General features: G+C 41.0%; 1 protein-coding gene across 2 annotated transcripts in view; it reads right to left on the bottom strand.

Moving 5' to 3' along the window:
• The window catches only part of LOC140740789 (polycystin-1-like protein 2), a 109,659-nt gene that overhangs the window by 28,253 nt on the left and 58,505 nt on the right, over positions 1-22,901 (bottom strand). For both annotated transcript variants that reach the window (XM_073070303.1, XM_073070304.1), the window contains exons 25-33: positions 22,299-22,400; positions 21,635-21,813; positions 18,776-18,922; positions 10,744-10,943; positions 9,971-10,185; positions 8,801-9,017; positions 6,043-6,271; positions 4,713-4,944; positions 439-535 (exon numbers count right to left, since the gene is read on the bottom strand). In XM_073070303.1, coding sequence (XP_072926404.1) covers positions 439-535; positions 4,713-4,944; positions 6,043-6,271; positions 8,801-9,017; positions 9,971-10,185; positions 10,744-10,943; positions 18,776-18,922; positions 21,635-21,813; positions 22,299-22,400 — 1,618 coding nt within the window. The remainder of the gene's footprint in view (positions 1-438; positions 536-4,712; positions 4,945-6,042; positions 6,272-8,800; positions 9,018-9,970; positions 10,186-10,743; positions 10,944-18,775; positions 18,923-21,634; positions 21,814-22,298; positions 22,401-22,901) is intronic.

The following is a 22,901-nucleotide window of genomic DNA, read 5'->3' as shown; positions in this document are numbered from 1 at the left end:
ATTTCATTTGCTTATTCAATATGAAGGGCCATGCCGGCCTTTTAGCCTTCAGTAGGACTATAATGCTGTGAAAGTGATAAATCTCCATTTATCACAGGTATGTCAAGAATGAGTCTTGAAACGTATGGCATTCATTGTAACCGCATCATTTGTCTCAATTCCTTGAACAAGTTGGTTCAAAAGGTTAAGCATGGACTACTTCAATTGGCTGGGTTTGGACGGAGCAAGGGAAAAGAGAGAGGATAAAAGAAAATGATTGTGATTGACCCCCAGACTGATATAAAATTAAGAACTGGCTCCCCTTTAGGCCCACTTTGATAATTTGATCTTCTTGATGGAAGTGTGGCCGGGCAACATTGCTTTTTCAGTATCAGTAATCAGGAACATGAATGAGAAAGAACGAGAATCTGATCAGCAGAGTCAGACTGGAGAGGTCACCTGAAGTAGAAAAGGGGCTGTCAATTGAGCTTTCACCATCGTCTTCTGGTTCGACTTTCTTCAAGACAAGAGCGAAGAAAGCTGCAAAGCCCAGCACCTAAACAGGCAGACAGCAAAATGTATAGAAAAAACTCTACTCAAAATAATATTGAACCAAATTGTTGTTGATTAGAAATTGAACCTTTGGCATTGATTATTGCAAATTAATCAACAATTATTCATTGGTGTTAAGTCAGTCACAAGTTTTCAAAAGATATTAAGCAAAGCATAAGGATCAAAAAAAGTTGCAGTGGAATTGAAAATTGGATTAACGCAAGGGGCAACTATTTTGAGATTTTATTTTTGCCCTGTCAACAAAGTTGTTTCTTCATCTTTTCATTTTCTCTGGCACTATTCAGTGTAAATCTCTTGTGAAATGTGCACAATCCATCTGCCATAAGATCTTCAATGTCACTGCTTTTGAAGACAACAGTTCCAATTTATTCACAGAACTATCAGCTATAAAACCATTCTATTTAAAGAACCATCATTAAAACCACCTTCTTTGTCCTCATTGTAATTTGTGGCTTTTGTGACCTTGAATTTCACCTAGATATGCCTGTCCATGGAGGTTTGGTTCACGGTTACTGTCAGCTTCCCAGTCCCAACATCATTCCAGATTGCACCTGCTGATCTCGGCCATATTTCACATTGTGCAGTTTCCTGCTGCATTAGGGAGTTCACCCAGCTCATATTCAAGGAGAGAAGACTTCAGCTACTTTCTCTGCAGCCAACAGGATCAGGCTGAACAGACAGGAATTTGTTTACATTATAGACTTCTCTTAAGTGCTGGCAACTTCTGGCCAGGAGCCCCTGATTAAGGCCCTGAAGGAACTCCATAGTCTCCTGTGGGTGTTACTCTTCAATGGCCAGTCCAGATTTCTCTGACCCTTCCAGTCCATACTCCCATTCCTCCCCTGCCCCCCATCACTGCAAACTCCATTTCTTCAGTACCAACAATCCTCTGTAGCTGGAAGGCTATTGTTCCCACATTTGAACCTTTAGAATTTGTCTGTAGAGATTTCAACTGCTGTGTTACATTGTATCAACTGCAACACGTTGATAAGAAATTGCCATACTGAAAGAGACATGGGGAAACCCAACAACAATATTTTGTGAACCTCTGAATTGAGGAAGCAGCTCCGGATACAAATTTCTGTGCAAACTCTAGATGCTGGCAATCTGAAATGGAAACAAAAACTGAGCGGATCTGGCAGCAACTGTGGGAAGACAAACAAAGGTAATGCTTCATGTCAAAGACACTATTCTGACTAAATATCAGATTAGTCCCGTTCCACAGATACTGCCTGATCTGTTGAGTGTTTCCAGCATTTTCACGTTATCCTGTGCTGTGGTGACCCTCAGCACTATTTTACACCTCTGAATTTGGCATGGAGAACTTTGAGGTTTTACTAATTTCGTCGAGGCTTTATTGGATTTCTTTTTATTTATATAAAACTGCACATTGGTAGTATTTCAATGGTGATTTAGTATTCTTTCCCCTCTGCTATCATTCTGATTTTATGTATTTATAATAATTTCTACTTATTTCATATGGCACTATGTAAATTCACATCAGATTGAGAATAACTTTGATTCAAATTCACACAAGAGGAATCTTACCTTAATCATTCAACTTAAAGAGCTAAACCATCCCATTCCCAGTTAACACTATTTAAGATGCTGTGTTTAACAAACAGAACACTAACTTAACAAAAATCTTGGGGACATTTGGTTATGGTTTTACCATAATTTAGTAGCTAGGCAGAGTCTGTGAAAGAATGAAGATTGTGAGTAGAATCCGTATACTTTGTTGCATCCTTTGTGACCAATTTAGGTAGGCAGATTCCTTGAGGAACTCGCCCTTGGTTGCATAGAATCATAGAGAAGTACAGCACAGAAACAGCTCCTTCAGCCCATCTAGTCCATGGTGAAACCATTTAAACTGCCTACTCCCATTGACCTGAACCTGGACCGTAACTCTCCATACCCCTCCATCCATATACCTGTCCAAACTTCTCTTAAGCATTGAAATTGAACTTGCATACACCACTTGCGCTAGCAGCTCGTTCCACACTCTCATGACCCTCTGACTGAAGAAGTTTCTCCTCATGCTCCCCTTAAACTTTTCACCTTTCACCCTTAAACCATGACCTCTGGTGTAGTCCCACCCAACCTCATGTGCTAAATGTACAACACAGGTGCAGAAGAATACTGAGATCTGGATCCTGCCCACAGATGGGGGATGGTTTGTAAGCTACTGCAATCTTCCCACTGTTTATTCTTGGCTTCCAACTGCTTCTGATGTATTGACTCAAAGTTTTCAGGACCATCCAGGATATTCCTTCTCTCCTCTGAATGGTCATGGACTAGAGATTCTCAGGAGTCAGTGTGGATGTTGTTCATTTTCCAAGGATGTTATGAGCACATTCCTGAATCTTCTGTTCACCTGGTAATCTCTTCTCATGAAAGAACTGGAAACAGAATGTCCAATAATTGGTTGGTTGTGGCATTTTCAGGAGCTATGGAAACGGGAGAGCAGCTAGTTCTTTTAAATGAAAACCGGTGTTCTATTCACAATGTAACTTCCACTGATACCTTGAGGCCATCAACACCAATCACAGGATGTTGCACATTTTGATTCTGTACTTTTCTAACTACAAGAGAAGGTAATAAATCAATGCTCATGGTCCTCACTGAAAATTGCATAAGGTCAGGGAAGCATTAGGTGGCTATCTCTTCTATTATCACATTGCTAAGGACATATCACTGCTATTTAGACCCAGTTCAGGACATGTCAATTTTGTCAATGTATATTCTGCTTTTAAATAATCAGGGAGCTGTCCCTCAACACTATATCAGGAGACGTCTATTTTGGGTCTTGACTTATTTGTGCTCAGAACCCCTTGGACCAGCCACTGATATCTGAATATCCAAACAGTTTCTGGCATTTGGGATGCTCTCATTGTAAAGTATGTAGTACTGCAAAAGTTATCTTTCTAAGCTCAAAATGTTAAAGTTACAGGTAATTATTGAAACTGTAGTTATCTAGTATTTTTGTCTTTAAAGGAAATCACTGTATTGTTGAGTGTCAGGACAGGAGAAAGAGATTCTGCAGAAGACCTTCTTGTGTTGAATAAATACAATTTGTATTTATCAGCTCTACTGACTCAGTCACAGTCATAACAATGGCTAGTACTTTAATTATGGAAACTTAAGCTAGTTACTTGGGAAAATATTCATATAGTTCAAAGTAAATTTATTATTTAAGTACCATCTGCAACCATATATCTTTCAGGCATACTCGGTAAATCCAAGAAACACAATAAAATCAGCGAAAGACCACACCCAACAGGACAGACAAACAACCAATGTGCAAACGACAAACTGCAAATACAAAAAAAAATCAGCAATAAATATTGAGAACATGAAATGAGGATTCCTTGAAAGTGATTTTTTAAATTCAATCATTTACTGGATGTGGGTGCCAGTATTTATTGCCCATCCCTAGTTGCCCTTGGGAAGGTGGTGATGAGCTGCCTTCTTGAACCACTGCAGTTCCTGAGGTGTAGGTACACCCACAGCTCTGTTAGGGAGGGAATTCCATGATTTTGACCCAGCGACAATGAAAGAATGGCAATATGTTTCCAAGTCAGGATGGTGAGTGACTTGGAGGGGGAATTCCAAGTGGTGGTGTTCCCAGGTATCTGCTGTTCTCGTCCTTCTAGTTGGTAGTGGTCATGGGTCTGGAAGGTGCTGCCTTAGGAACTTTTCATAGGTTGTAAGAAAAGTTCAGTGATGGAGGGTAAGTGAAGTTATAATTGGTTCAAGAGCCTGATGGTTGAGGGATAATAACTGTTCCTGAACCTGGTGGTGTGGGTCCTGAGGCCTTTGTACTTTCTTCCTGATGGCAACAGCAAGAAGAGAGTATGGCCTGGGCGGTGGGAATTCTTGTGATTCAGCACTCTGTGTAGATGTGCTTAACAGTGGAAAGGGCTTTACCCATAATGGAATGGGCCATATCCACTACTTTTTGTAGGATTTTCTGTTCAAGAGCATTGCTGTTTCCATACCAGGCCATGATGCAACCAGTCAATCTACTCTCCACCACACATCCTTAGAATACTTCAGTGATCTAAAACTGGTTTCAAGCAACAGAATATTTTGTCTACCCCGTAAAGACTGCTTTTAAAACTTATGATGCAACACGATTCTAGAATAAAAGTTTCCATTACCTTTAAAGGCTGTGTAATTAGAACACTTTCAAAGAAGGAGATAGCCATGGAGATGAGCCATTTGATAGAACTGTCTTTGCCATAGTGTAATCCATAGAGCATAGTAAAAAATGCAGATACCCCACTGGTGGCTGCAACCAAGCCCCACCCAACAAAGACAAACCACCAGGGTAAACCTTTGGAACTGTGACACTTTTTGCTGTCTCCTGAAAGACTAGGAATAGGAGAGAATCTGTGAAAGAAAATAATCAGAGGTTACAATTTGATTCAGCCATTTGGATATTCTCTAGAGCAGGGGTTCCTAACCATTTTTAAGCCATGGACTCTTACCATTAACCGAGCAGTCCGTGAGCCCAGATTGGGAACCCCTGCCCTAGAGTGTCAGACAATGTTATAAGTATTTTATTAATAAGCTATCCTCTAACATCTATTACACGCCTACTGATGCCAACAGCTAACTTAACTACACTTTGGCCTGTTTGTCTTCCTATAGATGTGGCCTGACCTGCTGGGTATTTCTAACACTTTCTATTTAACTTATGAAGGATATTATTTTGGATTTGCCCCTTTCCCTTCTTAAGGTATCCCAGACAGTCACTTTGACCACTGCTTCTCTAGATCTAGCTGCCAGAGGTACATGTGAAGAGCTTGAGTCAATGCACTCTTCAAAGTTTCCCTGCTTAGAGTGGTATGTGTATTGTTGCTCACAACACAGAGCTATAGTTTCATGCAGTTAACAGCTATATAATGCATTGGGTATTGTATTTACAGCTGACTGGATTGTAGGTACAGCTGCAACCTGAACATTTGAAAATTTAAAACAAGTAATAATCCTAACACATGGGCTGACTTAACAAGACTATCAATACATAGGAATATTATATTAGGATTGATATACTGGCTTATTCCAGGGGGTTATTACTGTTGTTGCATGAATGAAGGCACTGGAGAAAATTACAAAGCAGCTACTTTATTTGACAAAACAAGGCATCATATGGAGAACGTTTTTGGTAGAAAGGTCTGCTGGTCTAACGTGGGGATCGATATTTTATGTGCCAGATATCAAAGGACAACTCCATATTTACAATGTATGGGCAGTGCTTTCTTTGAAACTGCATACAACCTTCACGTGTCCTGATTCACATCCACACCACAGACAAATGAACTTGAATCAGCATTGTCTGGACGGGATTCACAGCTTTTAGGAACCCATTGTTCAGAGCTGCACTCCAAATTAAGTGCACAATACACTTTCAGATGTGAAGCCTGGTAGCCAAAGTCAATTGTTAAATGTTTGTGTCCTAACCCCAAAAATCACTCTAACAATTACCTTTCTGAAACAGAATCAGAACTGCCGTTCGCAGTCTCAAGAAGATCCTTCATGTTTTGCACCTGCTGGACAGCTTGTCTGAAGCTCAGAGGATTCTCAAACTTGCTTGATCCAAGGAATCCCAGCTCGTTTTCAATGCGCTGGAGCTGGAGGTACAGATGGCGATTATAATCACTTCGCCTCTGCTTGTCAATCGCACCCTTCTCAGGGTCAGAGCCTGTGACGTGTTCTGAAAGTAAAAGAAAGTCTAGTAACTGTACACCACGGCAGCATAGCAGTTAATGAAAAGCTATTACAGCTGGGGATGTCAGAGTTCAGAGTTCAATTCCAGCGCCATCTGTAAGAATTTGTATGTCCTTCCTGTGACCCCATGGGTTTCCTCCCACAGTCTAAAAATATACCAGTCAGTAGATTGATTAGTCATTGTAAATTGTCCTGTGATTCGGCCAGGGTTAAACAGATGGGTTGTTGGGCAGCATGGCTCATTGGGCCAGAAGGGCCTGTCCTGTGCTCTATCTCTAAATAAAATAAGTACAGAGACATGAAGGATTCTGCACACATCGTAAATCTTGAGTAAAACATAGAAAATGCTATAGGAGCAGTGCAGGTCAGGCAGAATCTATGGAGGGAAATAAAAAGTCAAAGTTTCGGTCTGCTTCTGGCTCCTTTCCTTCCAACCCTGATGAATTGTGTCAGCTGGAAATGTCAGCTATTCACTTCCCTCAATAGATGCTGTCTGACCAGCTGTATACCTCCACCATTTGTACATGTGTGGATATTAGTAACTACAGTATATGAACACAATTTATTTCACCGTGGATTACAGTTTAGAAAAGGTTACCGCTAGCCAAACTATATTGTTTACAGACATTGGGAATCTGAACACAAGGTACATCTTGTTTGGTGGAGTAACTGTAAAGTACTGGGTATCAACCATATAGGGAGAACTGCTGACTGCCTCAGGAGAACATGTTTGTTCAGGTTGTCATTGAGTGGGAGGTGGTGGTGATCTGCCTTCTTGACTGCTCTAGTTTATGTGGTGAAATTGCACATACTGCTCAGTCTTCTTAGAGAGTGGGTAAGAATCCCCCTCATCGCAAAGAGCCCCCGAGTCATATAGACGTGAGATGAGGCAAAGCCAGCAGCTTTCCTTCCCATAAGAGAATCAAATGGCTTTTAAGCAACAATTCAGAAGTTTTGAGATCAGCATTTGCTGATGTGCTCTCTAATCAAGATTATTTAACTAATTATATTCAAGTTTCCTGGACGATACCAGGAGATTGAATCCTGGACATGAGAAAATCTGCAGATGCTGAAAATCCGGAGCAACACAAACAGAATTGAGAAGGAATTGTGGAAGGTCAGGCAGCATCTATGGAAAAGAGTCAACAGCTGATGTTTCGGGCCGAGACCCTTCATCAGGATTGGAAGGGAAGGGGGAGGAGTTGGAGTCTAATGAGTTCATGATCATTAGTCCAGCTCTTTGGTACAGCAATTTAACCACAAGGCAAATGTTGACGAATGTTGACGTTTGTTTGAGTAACGTATTCTTATATTAACTACAGCAGCAATAATAGAATGAATACTATGAATGGGGAGGGCAGAGAGGAATATCTGAACCTTCCATGAAGTATCACCAGAGCACACCAGCCTTTGCCATCCTCTCCCACAATCAGATGCTCCTGTTAAAACATTGTCCAGAAACAAAAAGAAATTCAAAATGGTGTCATACAGAGTCAAAAGCAACTCATTTGGCTGAGTCTGGATGCTGACCCAAGTTTCAACAATAGCCTGATTCAGTTCATAATTAAAGATAATTAAAGGAAGTCCTGTCTTGTTGGAAAACACACTAATTATTTGAGGCATCTGGCTATCTAAGTAAAAAAAAAAACCCTCATTGAACAATGTGAGGAAGCATTATCCAGTCATTCTGGTCAAATATGGTCCCTGAGAAAACTTCTCTACAAAACTGCTTTTAAAGTACAGAAAAACAGTACTTTGAAAAAATGTAGGCCTTTTTTTTTATGAACAATAAGGCCAATCTCTAATATGAAAGAATTAACAACCCCAAGAAGATTGGAGGAAACTAGAAGTATTTGACATCGAAAGAAATGACTGAAAGGAGACTATATAAAATGTATCAGTGTCAATCAGTCTGGATGAAATTAATCCAGAGCATTGCCTGAGGCTATGACAGGATTTTAGAACATGGAGTAGAGTTGAATTGGTAAATAGATAACCCAGAAATAACTTCTTCAGAAAGAACCTTTTCAAAAGGTGAATAGCACTTTGAGTGATCTTGGCATTGTTAGGAACCAATCCTTTGATTGCACTTTATTTAACTACCTGCACTGTCCTTTCTTTGTAACACGATGTTCTGCATTCTGTTCTCCTTCCGAACCACCTCAGTGTACTTATATATGAAATGATGTGCCTGGCTGAAACAAAGACAAGACACTTTTCACTATGGCTAGGTACACTCGACAATAATAAAGTAATCCCAATTTCGTTGTGCAACAGGAGCCAAAGCTAAGTGGTCTGCTTGATTCCTATAACTTTGACAAAAATTGCAAACAAGATACATTTAACAAGGTACAAGATGACTGTAGGGAATGGAGGTTTTTCTATAGATGAATGAGCTAAGGTGCGCTGACATTTTCCTTCATCTGTATCTTTGTTGTGACTGGGTAAAATTAAATCATTTTAGTTCTCTTACTCGTACGCTAAATATATTTTAGGCAAGTTTTTTAAAACTCACCTTTCAAATCAAATGATCCCAGGCTGAGGATAAGGGTATCTGATTTCATACAACTCTCATGATAAAATTCACAGTCAACTCTGTTTTGCTCTCGGATTATGTTTTCAACTAACGCCAGGAGTTTATTGATGTCAGTTGTTTTTTTCAGATCCTTGTCCAGTGTTGGTTGTGGATTCTTCTGTGTTTTAGTCAGTGAGTTAGCAATCCTCTGGATGTCCTGCGTAAAATAGATTTGTTTAAAAAGACTGGACGTATGACACTGATAACTGCTCTAAAAATACTTAATTCCATTAATTCCCTTATTCTATAAACATATTTTCCCTTTACTTTCTTCTGATAATAGCTTAGAAAGTTTATTTTATGTTGCCAATGAGATTTTAGATTGATGTCCATATCCATATTATGAACTATTAATCCACATTCTTTTAAATGCTGGAATTCAATCAGCTTTACTCAATTAAAATATAATTAAGAACTATCTGAACACTTGAATAACAATTTAGTTTTTAAGACTGCATTTAACAATATCTGTTGTGACTCTATTCCCAAATGGTTGTTTTCTCTGGAGCGCCGGAGGCTGAGGGGAGATCGGATAGAGGTTTACACGGTTATGAGTGGTGTAGGTAGAGTGGACAGAGAGTATCTGTTTCCCAGGTCTGAAATATCTAGTGCCAGAAAGGTTAGGTTTAAGGGGGACGTGAGGGGTAAGTTTTTTTACTCAGAGAGTCGTGGATGCTTGGAATGCACTGCCTGGTTTGGTGGTAGAGGTAAATTCTTTAGAGGCTTTTAAGAGATGTTTGGATAGGCACATAGATGTACGGATGGAGGGATATGGACATGGTGTAGGTAGGAGGGATTGTTTGGGTGATTTTGATTTGCTTTTCAGCGGATTCAGCACAATATCGTGGGGCAAATGTACTCTTCTATGTTCTAGGAGTCACATTTTGCTTTGTCCCAATTCCTCAAAGTCTAACTCTTTGGCCAAACTACCTGTTCCTTTCCCAACAGCTCCTTTCTGGTTCAGTATGTACTTATTCATGAATTTAAGGCAGGATATGAATGGAAATTGCAGCGTTATACAATTGAACTCTGCAATGACTGATGATGGTTCTATCATTGATCTAAATCAGGAAAGGCATTACAGATATTTTAAAACTTTTCTTTGTCAACCTTTGTAACAGCTTCTGTTGTGAGTGAGTAGGTCTGAAGACTTGTGGGTGGAGTTGGTAACGAAGGAGATATTCGACCATGTTTGCCCTGCTTTTTCTCCTTCAGTCGAGGTCGAATGTTTCGGAAAATCTGGACAATGAGGAGGTTGATGGGAAACATTAGCAGTGAGCTCTCAAAACCAATCACCACCTCCTGCCAGGTAAATTCAATCTTCCCTGTGAAGGAGGAAAAAAAACAAAGTTAAGGTCTAGTTGGAAATGTTTATGTGCAAAATGATTCCTTGTGCACTTTACAAGTGGATTTATTTTTCGATGAAGCAGATTTGTACACTCATTTTATTTATTAGTGCAAACATGAAAAATCCAAGGGAACTAAAAGGAAATAAAACTTTAAAATTCTTTCTCTCTATAAAAGCACAATTAGTTGATACTGTTAAATATTTTCAGATTTTGTGGAGTAGACTCAATGGGCTGAGTGGCCTCATTCGGCTCCTATGTCTTGTGGTCTAAATTAGCAACATACTTTCAGCTTAACAAGATCATTTTCCGGCAGTAAGATTATCATAAAACAAACTTTGGTTCAATGCACAGCTTGAACTCAGCATCCAAAGATATTTCTTTGATTTTTATTCAAGGCATTTAGTTTTGCAATATGAAGACTTGAATTGTGTAGTCATGTCCATTAATTGGATTAGCTGAATATTTAACAGCATTTCTATTCAAAGATGAACATTTATATATGATATACAATGTACAAGAACTAGGTCCATTTACCCAGGTCCATTTTTTGCTGGGCAGGATCCTTTGGTACTCCCCAGAATATAATGCTTGTCAGCATTGTGCAAAGCAGCAAAGAAAAGCAGCAGGAAACTCTCTGCACCCTTGTGAAGGGGCTCCTTGGTGGACGGTTCAGCACCGAGTACCAAATATGCCCATCTCGGAAATCCTTGGCCGTCTTCATGAAGAACAGATTACTGTTGGAACATAGCAGGAATTTTGCCTTAGTTGTGGGAAGAGAAGACTGAATCAGAAAGAACACATTGCAAAACCCCCAGCACTCAATTGGAATCTGAAAAGAGATCAGACAAAAATAAAGCAATAACAGCACGGGAATAGGCCCTTCAACCCGTGACAATTGCACTACACACGATGCCAAATTAAATTAATCCCATCTGCATGCACATGATTCCTATCCTTCTATTCCCTGCATGCTTATGTGCCTGGCCAAGTGCCTCTTAAACATCACTGTTGAGTCTGTTTCCACCGCTTTCCTGCCAGCACATTCCAGGCACCTACCAGTCACCGTGTAAAAAAACTTGTTTTGCAAATCCCCTTTAAGCTTTCCCATTCTCACCTTAAAGTCACTCTAGTTTTTGACATTACAGCTCTGAGGAAACGATTCTGACCGTCTTCCCTGTCTATAAAGTTAACACAGTTCTATCACATTGCCGACGTTCCAGAGGAAACAATTCAAGTTTGCCCAGCTTCTGCTGATAGCTAGTACTCTCCAGTCGGGGCAATGTGCGAGTGACCCTTTCCACAGCTTCGCATTAATGCAGTGACCAGAACGGAACTCAGTATCTCCAATGTGGCCTAACCAAAGTTCTATGCAGCTGAAACATTTAACGTTAATACCTAGTGATACCTAGTGCCCCAATTGATGAGGGCAAATATGTTGCATGCCTTCTTTACCACCCAATCAACTTGTGTTGCCACTTTCAGTGAGCGATGGACTTCAACTCCATCCTCTATTTGTCTATCAGTGCTGCTGAAAATGCTGCTTCTTCTTTCTCCTTCCGTTTGACCTCCCAAATGCAATAACTCCAACTTGTCTAGTTTAAACTCGGAATTAAGTCTTTCAGCCTATCATGTCAGCACTACCATTCCATCATGGCTGATTTATTATCCCTCTAAGCTGCATTCCCCTGCCTTCTTCCCCATAATCTTTGACGCCCTGACTAATCGAGAACGTATCAACCTTCACTTTAAATATAATCATTTAGGGGAGATTTGATAGAGGTATACATAATTATGAGGGGTATACAAAGGGTAAAAGCAAGCAAACACGAGGAAATCTGCAGATGCTGGAAATTCAAACAACACACACAAAATGCTGGTGAAACACAGCAGGCCAGGCAGCATCTATAGGGAGAAGCATTGATAACGTTTCGGGCCAAGACCCTTCATCAGGACTAACTGAAAGGAAAGATAGTAAGAGATTTGAAAGTAGTGGGAGGAGGGGGAAATGCAAAATGATAGGAGAAGATCGGAGGGGGTGGGATGAAACTAAGAGCTGGAAAGGTGATTGGCGTAAGTGATACAGAGCTGGAGAAGGGAAAGGATCATGGGACGGGAGGCTTCGGGAGAAAGAAAGGAGGGGGGAGGAAGCACTAGAGGGAGATGGAGAACAGGCAAACAACTAAATATGTCAGGGATGGGGTAAGAAGGGGAGGAGGGGCATTAACGGAAGTTAGAGAAGTCAATATTCATGCCATCAGGTTGGAGGCTACCCAGCCGGTATATAAGGTGTTGTTCCTCCAACCTGAGTTTGGATTCATTTTGACAGTAGAGGAGGCCATAGATAGACATATCAGAATGGGAATGGGACGTGGAATTAAAAAGTGTGGCCACTGGGAGATCCTGCTTTCTCTGGCGGACCGAACGTAGGTGTTCAGCGAAACGGTCTCCCAGTCTGCGTCGGGTCTCACCAATATATAAAAGGCCACACCGGGAGCACCGGGCACAGTATACCACACCAGCCGACTCACAGGTGAAGTGTCGCCTCACCTGGAAGGACTGTCTGGGGCCCTGAATGGTGGTGAGGGAGGAAGTGTAAGGGCAGGTGTAGCACTTGTTCCACTTACAAGGATAAATGCCAGGAGGAAGATTGGTGGGAAGGGATGGGGGGGGATGAGTGGACAAGGGAGTCGCGTAGGGAGCGATCCCTGCGGAAAGCAGAAAGAGGGAGCGAGGGAAAGATGTACTTGGTAGTGGGATCCCGTTGGAGGTGGCAGAAGTTACGGAGAATTATATGTTGGACCTGGAGGCTGGTGGGGTGGTAGGTGAGGACAAGGAGAACCCTATCCCGAGTGGGGTGGCGGGCAGATGTGCGGGAAATGAGAGAGATGTGTTTGAGAGCAGAGTTGATGGTGGAAGAAGGGAAGTCCCTTTGTTTAAAAAAGGAAGACATCTCCTTCGTCCTGGAATGAAAAGCCTCATCTTGAGAGCAGATGCAGCGGAGACGGAGGAATTGTGAGAAGGGGATAGCATTTTTGCAAGAGACAGGGTGGGAAGAGAAATAGTCCAGGTAGCTGTGAGAGTCTGTAGGCTTATAGTAGATATCAGTAGATAAGCCGTCTCCAGAGATGGAGACAGAAAGATCAAGAAAGGGGAAGGAGGTGTTGGAAATGGATCAGGTAAATTTGAGGGCAGGGTGAAAGTTGGAGGCAAAGTTAATGAAGTAAAAGCAAGCAGGCTTTTTCCACTGAGGTTGGGTGGAACTACAACTAGACCTTATGGGTTAAGGGTGAAAGGGGAAAGGTTTAAGGGAAACATGAGGGGAAACTTCTTCACTCAGAGGGCTGTGAGAGTGTGGAACAAGCTGTCTGCAAGTGGTGCATGCAAACTTAATTTCAATGTTTAAGAGGAATTTGGATAGGTACATGGTAGGTAGGGGTATGGAGAGCTATGTTACCAGTACAGGTCGATGGGAGTAGGCCGTTTAAATGACTCAGCATGGACTAGATGGGCTGAAGGGCCTGTTTCTGTGCTGTACTTTTCTATAGTTCTATCTCTGTTCTAAATAGGTGTTCCTGTATTCTGAGGTTGTGCCCTCTAGACCTATACTCACCCACTTTCGGATACATCTCCTCCACATCCTTTCTATCCAGGTCTTTCAATATCTGATAAGTTTCATGAGATCACCCCTTATTTTTCTAAACTCCAGCGACTACAGGCCCAGAGCCATCAAACACTCCTCATATATTAACCCTTGCATTCCCAAAATCATTCTTCTGAACCCCTCCGGACCCTCTCCAATGCCAGCACATATTTTTTTAGGAAAAAAAGGGCCAAAAACTGCTCACAATACTCCAAGTGTAGTTTGACCAATGCCTTAGAAAACCCCCAGTATTACATCCATGTTCTTATAATCTAATTCTCTCAAAATGGATACTAGAAGTGCATTTGCCTTTCTTACCTGCAGGTTAACCTTTAGGGAGTCCTGCACAAGTTGGTTTGCACCTCTGATTTTGAAATTGCTTCCCTTTTAGAAAATAGTCTATGCCTTTATTCCTTTGACCAAAGTGCATGGTCATACACTTCCCTACACTATATTCAATCTGCCACTTCTTTGCCCATTCTCCCAATCTAAGTCCTTCTGCAGATTCCCTTTTTCCTCAACTCTACCTGCCCCTCGACCTTTGATTCTTCGTGAAGTTATACAAGCAGTTCCAGTTGATGAAGGGTTTCTGCTCGAAATGTGAACTGTTTACTGTTTTCCATAGGTGCTCCTGGCCCCCTGAGTTCCTTCAGCATTTTGTGTGTGCTGCTTTGGATTTCCAGCACCTGCAGATTTTCTCTTGTTTACAGTTTAATTTCTACATTTGAATAAAGTATGAAATTGTTAGTGAAGTCGCACTGATCCGGTTAATAAGATGTAATGGAGGAGAACAACAATCTTTCTGTAGCCTTTGCAAGATTTGGAAGAAGATTTAGCTAAGCTAACAGGCTTGCAGTAATAAGTGAAAATGCAACGTTTCCCTGCTTCCTGGTGCAAATTCTTCCTGGATTCAGCTCAGTAAAATGATGTTGCCTCTGCTGTTTGCGCACGTAAGCACTAATATGCTCTAAAAAACATGTTTTCTGTGACTGATGCCGATGCAAAAGTAAACCAAATGTAGCTCATTCCCCCAATCTATCTAATTCCTCCTGCAGACTCCCTGCTACCTCAACACTACCTGCTCCTTCAGCTAGCACTGTATTGTCTGCAAACAAAGCCATCAACTCTGTCATCCAAATCATTGACATATAAAGTATAAAGAAGTGGTCCTAACACCGATCCCTATAGAACACCACTAGTCACCAGCAGTAAACCAGGAGAGGCCCCCTTTAATCTCACTCCCTGCCTCCTGCCAGTCAGCCAACCTTCTATCCATACTAGTATCTTTCCTGTAATACCACGGGCTCTTATCTTGTTAAGCAACCTTATGTGTGGTGCCTTGTGTGAATATCCATGAAAACAACAATTCCTCAAAGAATTCCAAAGATTAGTCAGGCAAGACTTCCCCTTAAGAAAACCATACTGATTTTGGCCTATTTAATCATGTGCATCCAAGTACCCTGAAACCTCAACCTTAATAATAGACTCCAACATTGTCCCAACCACTGAAGTCAGGCTAACTGGCCTGTAATTTCTTTTCTCCTGCCTTCCCCCAGCAAGAGTGAAGTGACATCTGCATTTTTCCAGTGCTCTGGACCCATTCCAGATTCTTGAAAGATCATTACTAATCCCTCCACAATTTCTTCTGCTACCTCTTTCACAACCCTGGGTTTAGTCCATCTGTTCCAGGTGATTTATCTACCTTCAGACATTTCAGCTTCGCAAGCACCTTCTCCTTATTAATAGCAACTACACCCACTCTGCCCCTGACACTCTTTAATTTCTGGCATACTGCTAGTGTCTTCCACAGTGATCCAAAGTTCTTATTAAGTTTATCCACAATTTCTTTGTTTCCCATTTCTAACTCCAGTGTTATTTTCCATGGTCTGATATCAACTCTCATTTCATTTTTACTTTTTATACAGCGGAAAAAGTCCTTTTGGTATCTACTTTTATATTATTGCCTGGCTTACCTTCATATGTCATTTTTTTCTTCTTCTTCTGGCCCTTTCGTTGCCTTCTGTTGGTTTTAAAAAGTTTCCCAATCTTCTAAATTCCCACTAATTTTTGCTCTATTATATGCTCCCTCTTTGGCTTTTATGCTGCCTTTGACTTCCCTTGTCAGCCACGATTGCCTCATCCTCCCTTTAGAATACTTCTTCTTTGGGATATATCTATTTTGCGCCTTCTAACTATTGCTGCTCTGCAGTCAACCCTGCTAGCGTTCCCTTCCAATAATCTTTGGCCAGCTCCTTTCTCATGCGTCTGTAATTCCCTTTACTCCACTGCAATAAGGATACATCTGACCTTATCTTCTCCCTCTCAAATTAATTCTATCTTATGATCATTGCCTCCTTAGGGTTTTCTTTTCCCCTAAGCTTCCTCATCAAATTTGGTTCATTACACAACACCCCCTCCGAATTTCCCTTTCCCCTAGTGAGCTCAACCACAATCTGCTCTAAAAAGCCATCTCATAGGCATCCTCCATATCTCCTTCCTTGAGATCCTGCACCAATTTGCATATTGAAATCTCCCACGAATATTATGTCATTGCCCTTTTTACATGCCTTTTCTATCGCCCATTGCAATTTATATCCCACATCCTGGCTACTGTTCTGAGGTCTGTTTATAACTCCCATCAGGGTCTCTTCACCCTCGCAGTTTCTTAACTCTACTCCTTTTGATCCTATGTCACCTCATTCTAAGGATTAAACTTCAGTTATCACTCACCCCTTCTGTCTCCCTGTCTGTCCTTTGAATACATTGTGTATCATTGATCTTCTTTCAGCCATGAAGATTCACTCAGTGATGCCCACAATGTCACCTCCAACATTCTCTGTGAATCTCTAACTGTGCTCCAACATCATCTACCTTATTGTGTGCATTCAAATATAACACCTTCAGTCTTGAATTCATCATCCTTTTCGATTTTATTCCCATGTTACACTTCAACTCATCCCACTGACTGCAGTTTTGCCTTATCATCTGCATGTGCTTCCTTGCAGTCTCACTACACACTGAATCTACTTTTATGTCAACAGTGATTAGGCTAGGATTGTTAGGCGGTGAGGCTCGAAGGTCCTGGAAGGGCCTGTTCTGCACAATATATTAATAAATAACAGTATACCAAATGCCATATCACACCTATTCTCAATCCCCTGCCAAATTAGTTTAAACCCTCCCCAACAGCTCTAGCAAACCTGCCCACAAATATTTTGGTTCCGCTTGAGTTCAGTTGTAACCAAGTTGTAACCTTGCCTGGAAGAGATCCTAATGATCCAGAAATCTGAAAGCCTGCACCAATTCCTCAGCCACACTTTAATCAGCCAAAACATTCTATTCTTACCCTCACTGGTACATGGCACAGGCACTAATCCAAAGATTACTACCCTGGAGGTCCTGCTTTTTAGCTTTCTACCCAACTCACTATATTCTCTCTTCAGTACCTCCTCCCATTTTATTTATTTATTGTGATACAATAAGGGATATCCCTTCCGGTCCTTCAGCCTCACTGCCCAGCAATCTCCTGATTTAATACTAGCCTAATCACAGAAAAATTGACAATGACCAATAACCTACCAATTGGTACATCTTTGGACTGTGGGAGGAAACCGGAGCACCGGGAGAGAACATACAAACTCCTTACAGGCAGCAGTGAGAATTGAACCCAGGTTACCTGTACTGTAAAGCATTGTGCTAACTGCTTCTCAATCATACAGTCCTTTTCCAACCTGTGTCGTTGGTACCAAAAGGTACCACAACTTCTGGCTGCTCAACGTCACCCTTTAGAATGCTGTGGACCCTGTCTGAGACATCCCTAACCCTGGCCCCTGAGACACCATCTAGGTGTCTGTTTCACATCCACATAATCTCCTTTCTTCTCTGAGCATGGAATCCCCAATCACTCCTGCACTCCTCTTCTTCCACTTGCTGCCCCTCACCGTTCCATTCTGAGCCACAGAACCAGACTCAACGCCAAAGGTCTGGTCACTGTGGTTCCCAGAAGGTCACTCCCTCCCTCCCACCCCTCAAATTTAGCTATATCCTAATGTATTCTTGGACAAGCTTCCTCACTATGCACAACTGAAATAATTATGTAATTATAAAAGGATCTATTACCGATATTATCTAATAACAATTGGTTTTGCTTTTACTTTATATTCAACAAATTTAATATCTTTATCAAATATTTCAACTTTATAAGTATTCAATAATTAACAATGTTTTTCTTGCGCAGGAACATTTATTGCATTCTAAGTGGCCATCTTCTACCTGAAGGACTGTAAAATTCTGAAAACAGTGACATGCTGGAATTGCAAGTACAAAGTTTAATTGTATTCAGTCTTTAAAGAAGTTCATATCTGCTTTGTTCCACACCTGTCTCATTAAACTTTCAGTGTCCTTTCATTTCCTGGATGCCTTTCCCTCGACATGCAGTAGAAATGAGTAATAGGATAATAGAGGAGTGTTGAAGAAATGTTATTTTCACCAAGTCAGTCAGTGTTGGTGGTCTGAAAATCCTGCCTGAAAGGACAGTGGACACAGAAACCTTCACATTTGGATGACTAATTAGTGGAAATATCTATAAAGAAAGATACAGGTCAACAGGTGGGAAGTGGGTAGTCCAAATGGCATCTCATTTGGGGTGGAAATGATGGGTCGAGTAGCCTCTTTCTATGCTTTATATGTCTAAACATCTCTCTACCTCTACTGCATAACCAATAAACTAAGGTTAAATCTTCAGCACATTTTATCACTGATTTCTCCCATGAAGCTGTGTTATTTGCTGTCCTCTCTCCATGCCCAAGGAGCAACGTGTCCTCCAATATTTATCAATGATTACCACGACCAGAAAACATCAGGTTATTTTTAAAAATTATATTGTTCCACACTGTTTGCTGCATTGCAGCTGGCTACAACGTGTACCTAAAACGTTTTAGATCCATCTCGGTTGCCACGGGAAAGAATTTGTCCAAAAGACAATCGCCAAAATCAATGGACAGCCATGAGTTACACAGGAAGCTCCATCGTTGGTCTGTTTGCAAGTCCAGCACTGTTACACGATTTACATACCTGGAAAGGAAGTCAAATAGAAAAGGTCAGTCTCAAATGTAAAAATAGCAATCTTATTTTAAATAATTGAATTTAAATCTGCAAAGAGAAAGCATAATTAGAAGGATGAGAGGGGATCTGATTGAAACGTATAAGATTATTAAGGGATTGGACACGCTGGAGGCAGGAAGCATGTTCCCGCTGATAGGTTAGTCCAGAACCAGAGGCCACAGTTTAAGAATAAGGGGTAGGCCATTTAGAACAGAGATGCGGAAAAACTTTTTCACCCAGAGAGTGGTGGATATGTGGAATGCTCTGCCCCAGAAGGCAGTGGAGGCCAAGTCTCTGGATGCTTTCAAGAGAGAGTTAGATAGACCTCATAGATAGCGAGGTCAAGGGATATGGGGAGAGGGCAGGAACGGGGTACTGATTGTGTATGATCAGCCATGATCACAGTGAATGGCGGTGCTGGCTAGAAGGGCCGAATGGCCTACTCCAGCACCTACTGTCTATTGTCTATAATTGTTCTCATTCCTGCGTTCTGCTGTACTGAATGGTTTTGTTACACTAACAGCGGTGAGCCTCCTGTCAGACCCTCACTTTTGTTCTTCCTCTACCCTTTTACTTCTGCGTCCCATGAGCAGATGTCCAAACAGTGGCAGCTTCCCAAACAAAATCAGCCCCACCCTGTGAAGAAGGCAGGAAAATAGGGCTGAGAGGGATAACAAATCAGCCATGCTGGAATGGCGGAGCAGACTTGATGGGCCAAATGGCCTAATTCTGCTCCTGTGTCTTATGATCAACCTGCACCAGCCAAGGACTTCGAATCACATCAGGGTCCTGCCCAGAGAAATGTTTTAGCAGCAGGTTCAGTGATAGCCTGGCTGCCAAAATGCGTGGATGTTTGTGTATTCAAATGTATTAAAGACTAGTGCAAAGTATTTAAATGATCAAGTGGAAATCTTTGGATACATTGGAATGACTCAAGAAAACCATAGAGGGAGTCTGGTTTCCATGAGGTGCCGAGCTGTCTCCACAGATCTGCAGTTTCTTGTGATCATGTGCAGAGCAGATGCCATACAGAGCTGCTATGTATTCAGATAAGATGCTTTCTACGGTGTAGCAATAAAAATAGGTAAGAGTAAACGGAGACATGCCAAATTTCTTTAACCTTCTGAGGAAGTAGAGGCATTGGTGAACTTCCTTGGCCATAACATTAATGTCTTCGGACGAGGACAGGATCGTGGAGATGTTCACTCCTAAGATCACGAAGCTCTCGGCCCTCTCAACCTCAACAATTGTTAATGTAAACAGGAGCATGTGCATCTCCCTACCCCCACCCCAACCAGCTCCTTAGTTTTGCCGACATTGAGGGATAGTTCTGATTCTATAACAATGACGCAGATCATAGTGCCACTGTTCAATTTCCTATCACTGGATTAGCATTCCAAGCAGAAAGATTGAGACATACAGGGAAGGAACTAGAATTCTGAAATTGAAGGATTTGTTTGAAACGATGGACTATAGTTTCATGAATTACCACAAAATGTGTGGTACTGAATCTTTCTAATTCCATATTTAAGCTTGACATTTGTCTGAAGTATGAATTTAATTTTAAATGAATATTCATGTTAGACCATAAAAGCAGAAGATCGTAAAACATAGGACCAGAATTAAACCACTGGCCCGTGGATTCTGCGCTGCCATTTGACCATGGCTGATATATTATCTCTCTCAACCCCATTCTTCTGGCTACTCCTGGTAACTTTTGATGCCCTTACTAATCAAGAACACATTTTCTATATTGCCAATCTGCAGAATTCAGTACCATCTATTGCAATGAATTCCACAGATTCACCACCCTCTGGCTGAAGAAATTCCTCCTCATCTCTATTCTAAAGAGATGTCCTTGTATTCTGAGGCTGTGCCCTCTGGTTCTAGACTCTCCAGCTATTGAAAACATTCTCTCCATGTCCACTCTATCAACAGTTGGCTTTTCAATATTTTGTTAGTTTCAATAAAGGAGGATGAGAGGTGACTTGATAGAGGTGTACAAGATAATGAGAGGCATTGGTCATGTGGATAGTCAGAGGCTTTTTCCCTGGGCTGAAATGGCTAGCACGAGAGGACATAGTTTTAAGGTGCTTGGAAGTAGGTACACAGGAGATGTCAGGGGTAAGTTGTTTTTTTTACACAGTGAGTGGTGAATGCATGGAATGGACTGCTGGGAGTGGTGGTGGAGGCAGAAACGATAGGGTCTTTTAGGAGACTCCTGAATAGGTACATGGAGCTTAGAAAACTAGAGGGCTAAGGGTAAGCCTAGGTAGTTCTAAGGTAAGGACATTTACGGCACAGCTTTGTGGGCCAAAGGGCCTGTATTGTGCTGTAGGTTTTCTATGTTTCTAAAGTGGGTGAGGGGGAAGATTTTGATGAGAAGAGCAGAAGAGAATTGTTCAAAAGGGATGTCCTTCTATTCTGAGGACATGCCCTCTGGATCTAGACTCCCCCATTATAGGAAACATCCTCCCTACGTCAACTCTATCTTAGGTCTTTCAATATTTAGTAGGTTGTCATTAAAAAAAAGTTTCAAGAGCACAATTAGATAACCACTCTTCCTACCAGCTGGTGTGGTACATTATTCAAGACAGGTTTTAAGCTATGACTTTCTAATGTCTGTCCTGCCCATATACAAAGGAAGCTTTCATTTCATCTGAACTTCCTGTAGTAGATTACCAGGATGGATTGGATCCTGAGTTGTCATGCCACAGTCGAATGCTCTGAAGATCCCCAAGAGGAAAGAAGGTTGTGAGCAGATATCCATCAACCCCTCCTCTCTCAAATGTAGGTTTCTCCGGGTCGGTAAGAAAATGTGGGTCACTCTCTCCTTCAGAGCCGTAGAGTGTTATGGTCACCTAGATACGCAAATATATCAAAATATAATAAACTAACAATACATTTATTCAAACCTATTGTACATTCAATTAGCAGGCTGATTATTTTTAAACATGTATGATTTATTTTCAACACGCTTAAGTCTTTCAAAAGTAACCTCTTTGTAAGGTGGATATTGAAACTTGTATTCACTTCCTCTTACTTCTACAGATTGACAAAAACTTTGTAGCGAGTTTCTACTATCTTTTGTGCATATGCCCACATGCAACTGCCCATGTTGTACTTCATGCCATGATTTTCTGACAACCACTATCTTCATTTCATACTTCATCTCACCAATTTCAGAAACATCACAATACAACGAACACGACTTCATTTTCCTGCAGTGAGGACTTTTTCCTGCTTAAATTCTAACCAACATTAGCTTGAAGTCTGGATTTTCTCAAGTTAGGCTGGTCAAAATCTGGGGAAACTTGAGTAGGTTGAAATTTAAAGAGAAACAAACCTTTGAAGTGGTCGCTGCCCCTCTGCGATGGCCTGTGAAAACGGTCACCAAGTAGCGATACTGGGCAAATGGGTCATTATCAGCAAGCAATGTTATTTTCACCTTTATTTTGTGTTAAGGGATAAGAAAAAGAAAATTACATAGACAGCATTTTGCTGTAAATATGACTCACTTTAAAATATTGCAATCTCTATTTTGGAGAAGACACGTCAGTTGGAAATGGAGAATGACCGCTTTCTCCAAATTCTTTTAGAATTTCTGTAATTTACTAATCTATCTCTGCTAAACTTCTTCAATGAACAGTAACAATAGAAACTGAAGGTACAAATTATTTGTACATAAATGCTGTAATACTGGAGTTGATTTCATTACATAAAAGTAAACTAAATGCAATAAATGGCACAAGGGCTGGAAATTCTCTTAAGATAGCTAATTAACATATATATATATATATATGTGTGTGTATATATATATATATATATATATATAATGATAGTTGCACTTAGAAACTATTCAATGTTTACTCTTAAACTCTATTGCTTGCTAGGACATTTTAACAGTAATTAAGAGTGAACCATATGGTGAGTTTAGAAGCCATGAAGG

Source organism: Hemitrygon akajei, chromosome 17 (genome assembly GCF_048418815.1).
Source record: "Hemitrygon akajei chromosome 17, sHemAka1.3, whole genome shotgun sequence".
Taxonomy (NCBI): Eukaryota; Metazoa; Chordata; class Chondrichthyes; order Myliobatiformes; family Dasyatidae; genus Hemitrygon; species Hemitrygon akajei.
This window is presented reverse-complemented; position numbering and strand designations above follow the sequence as displayed.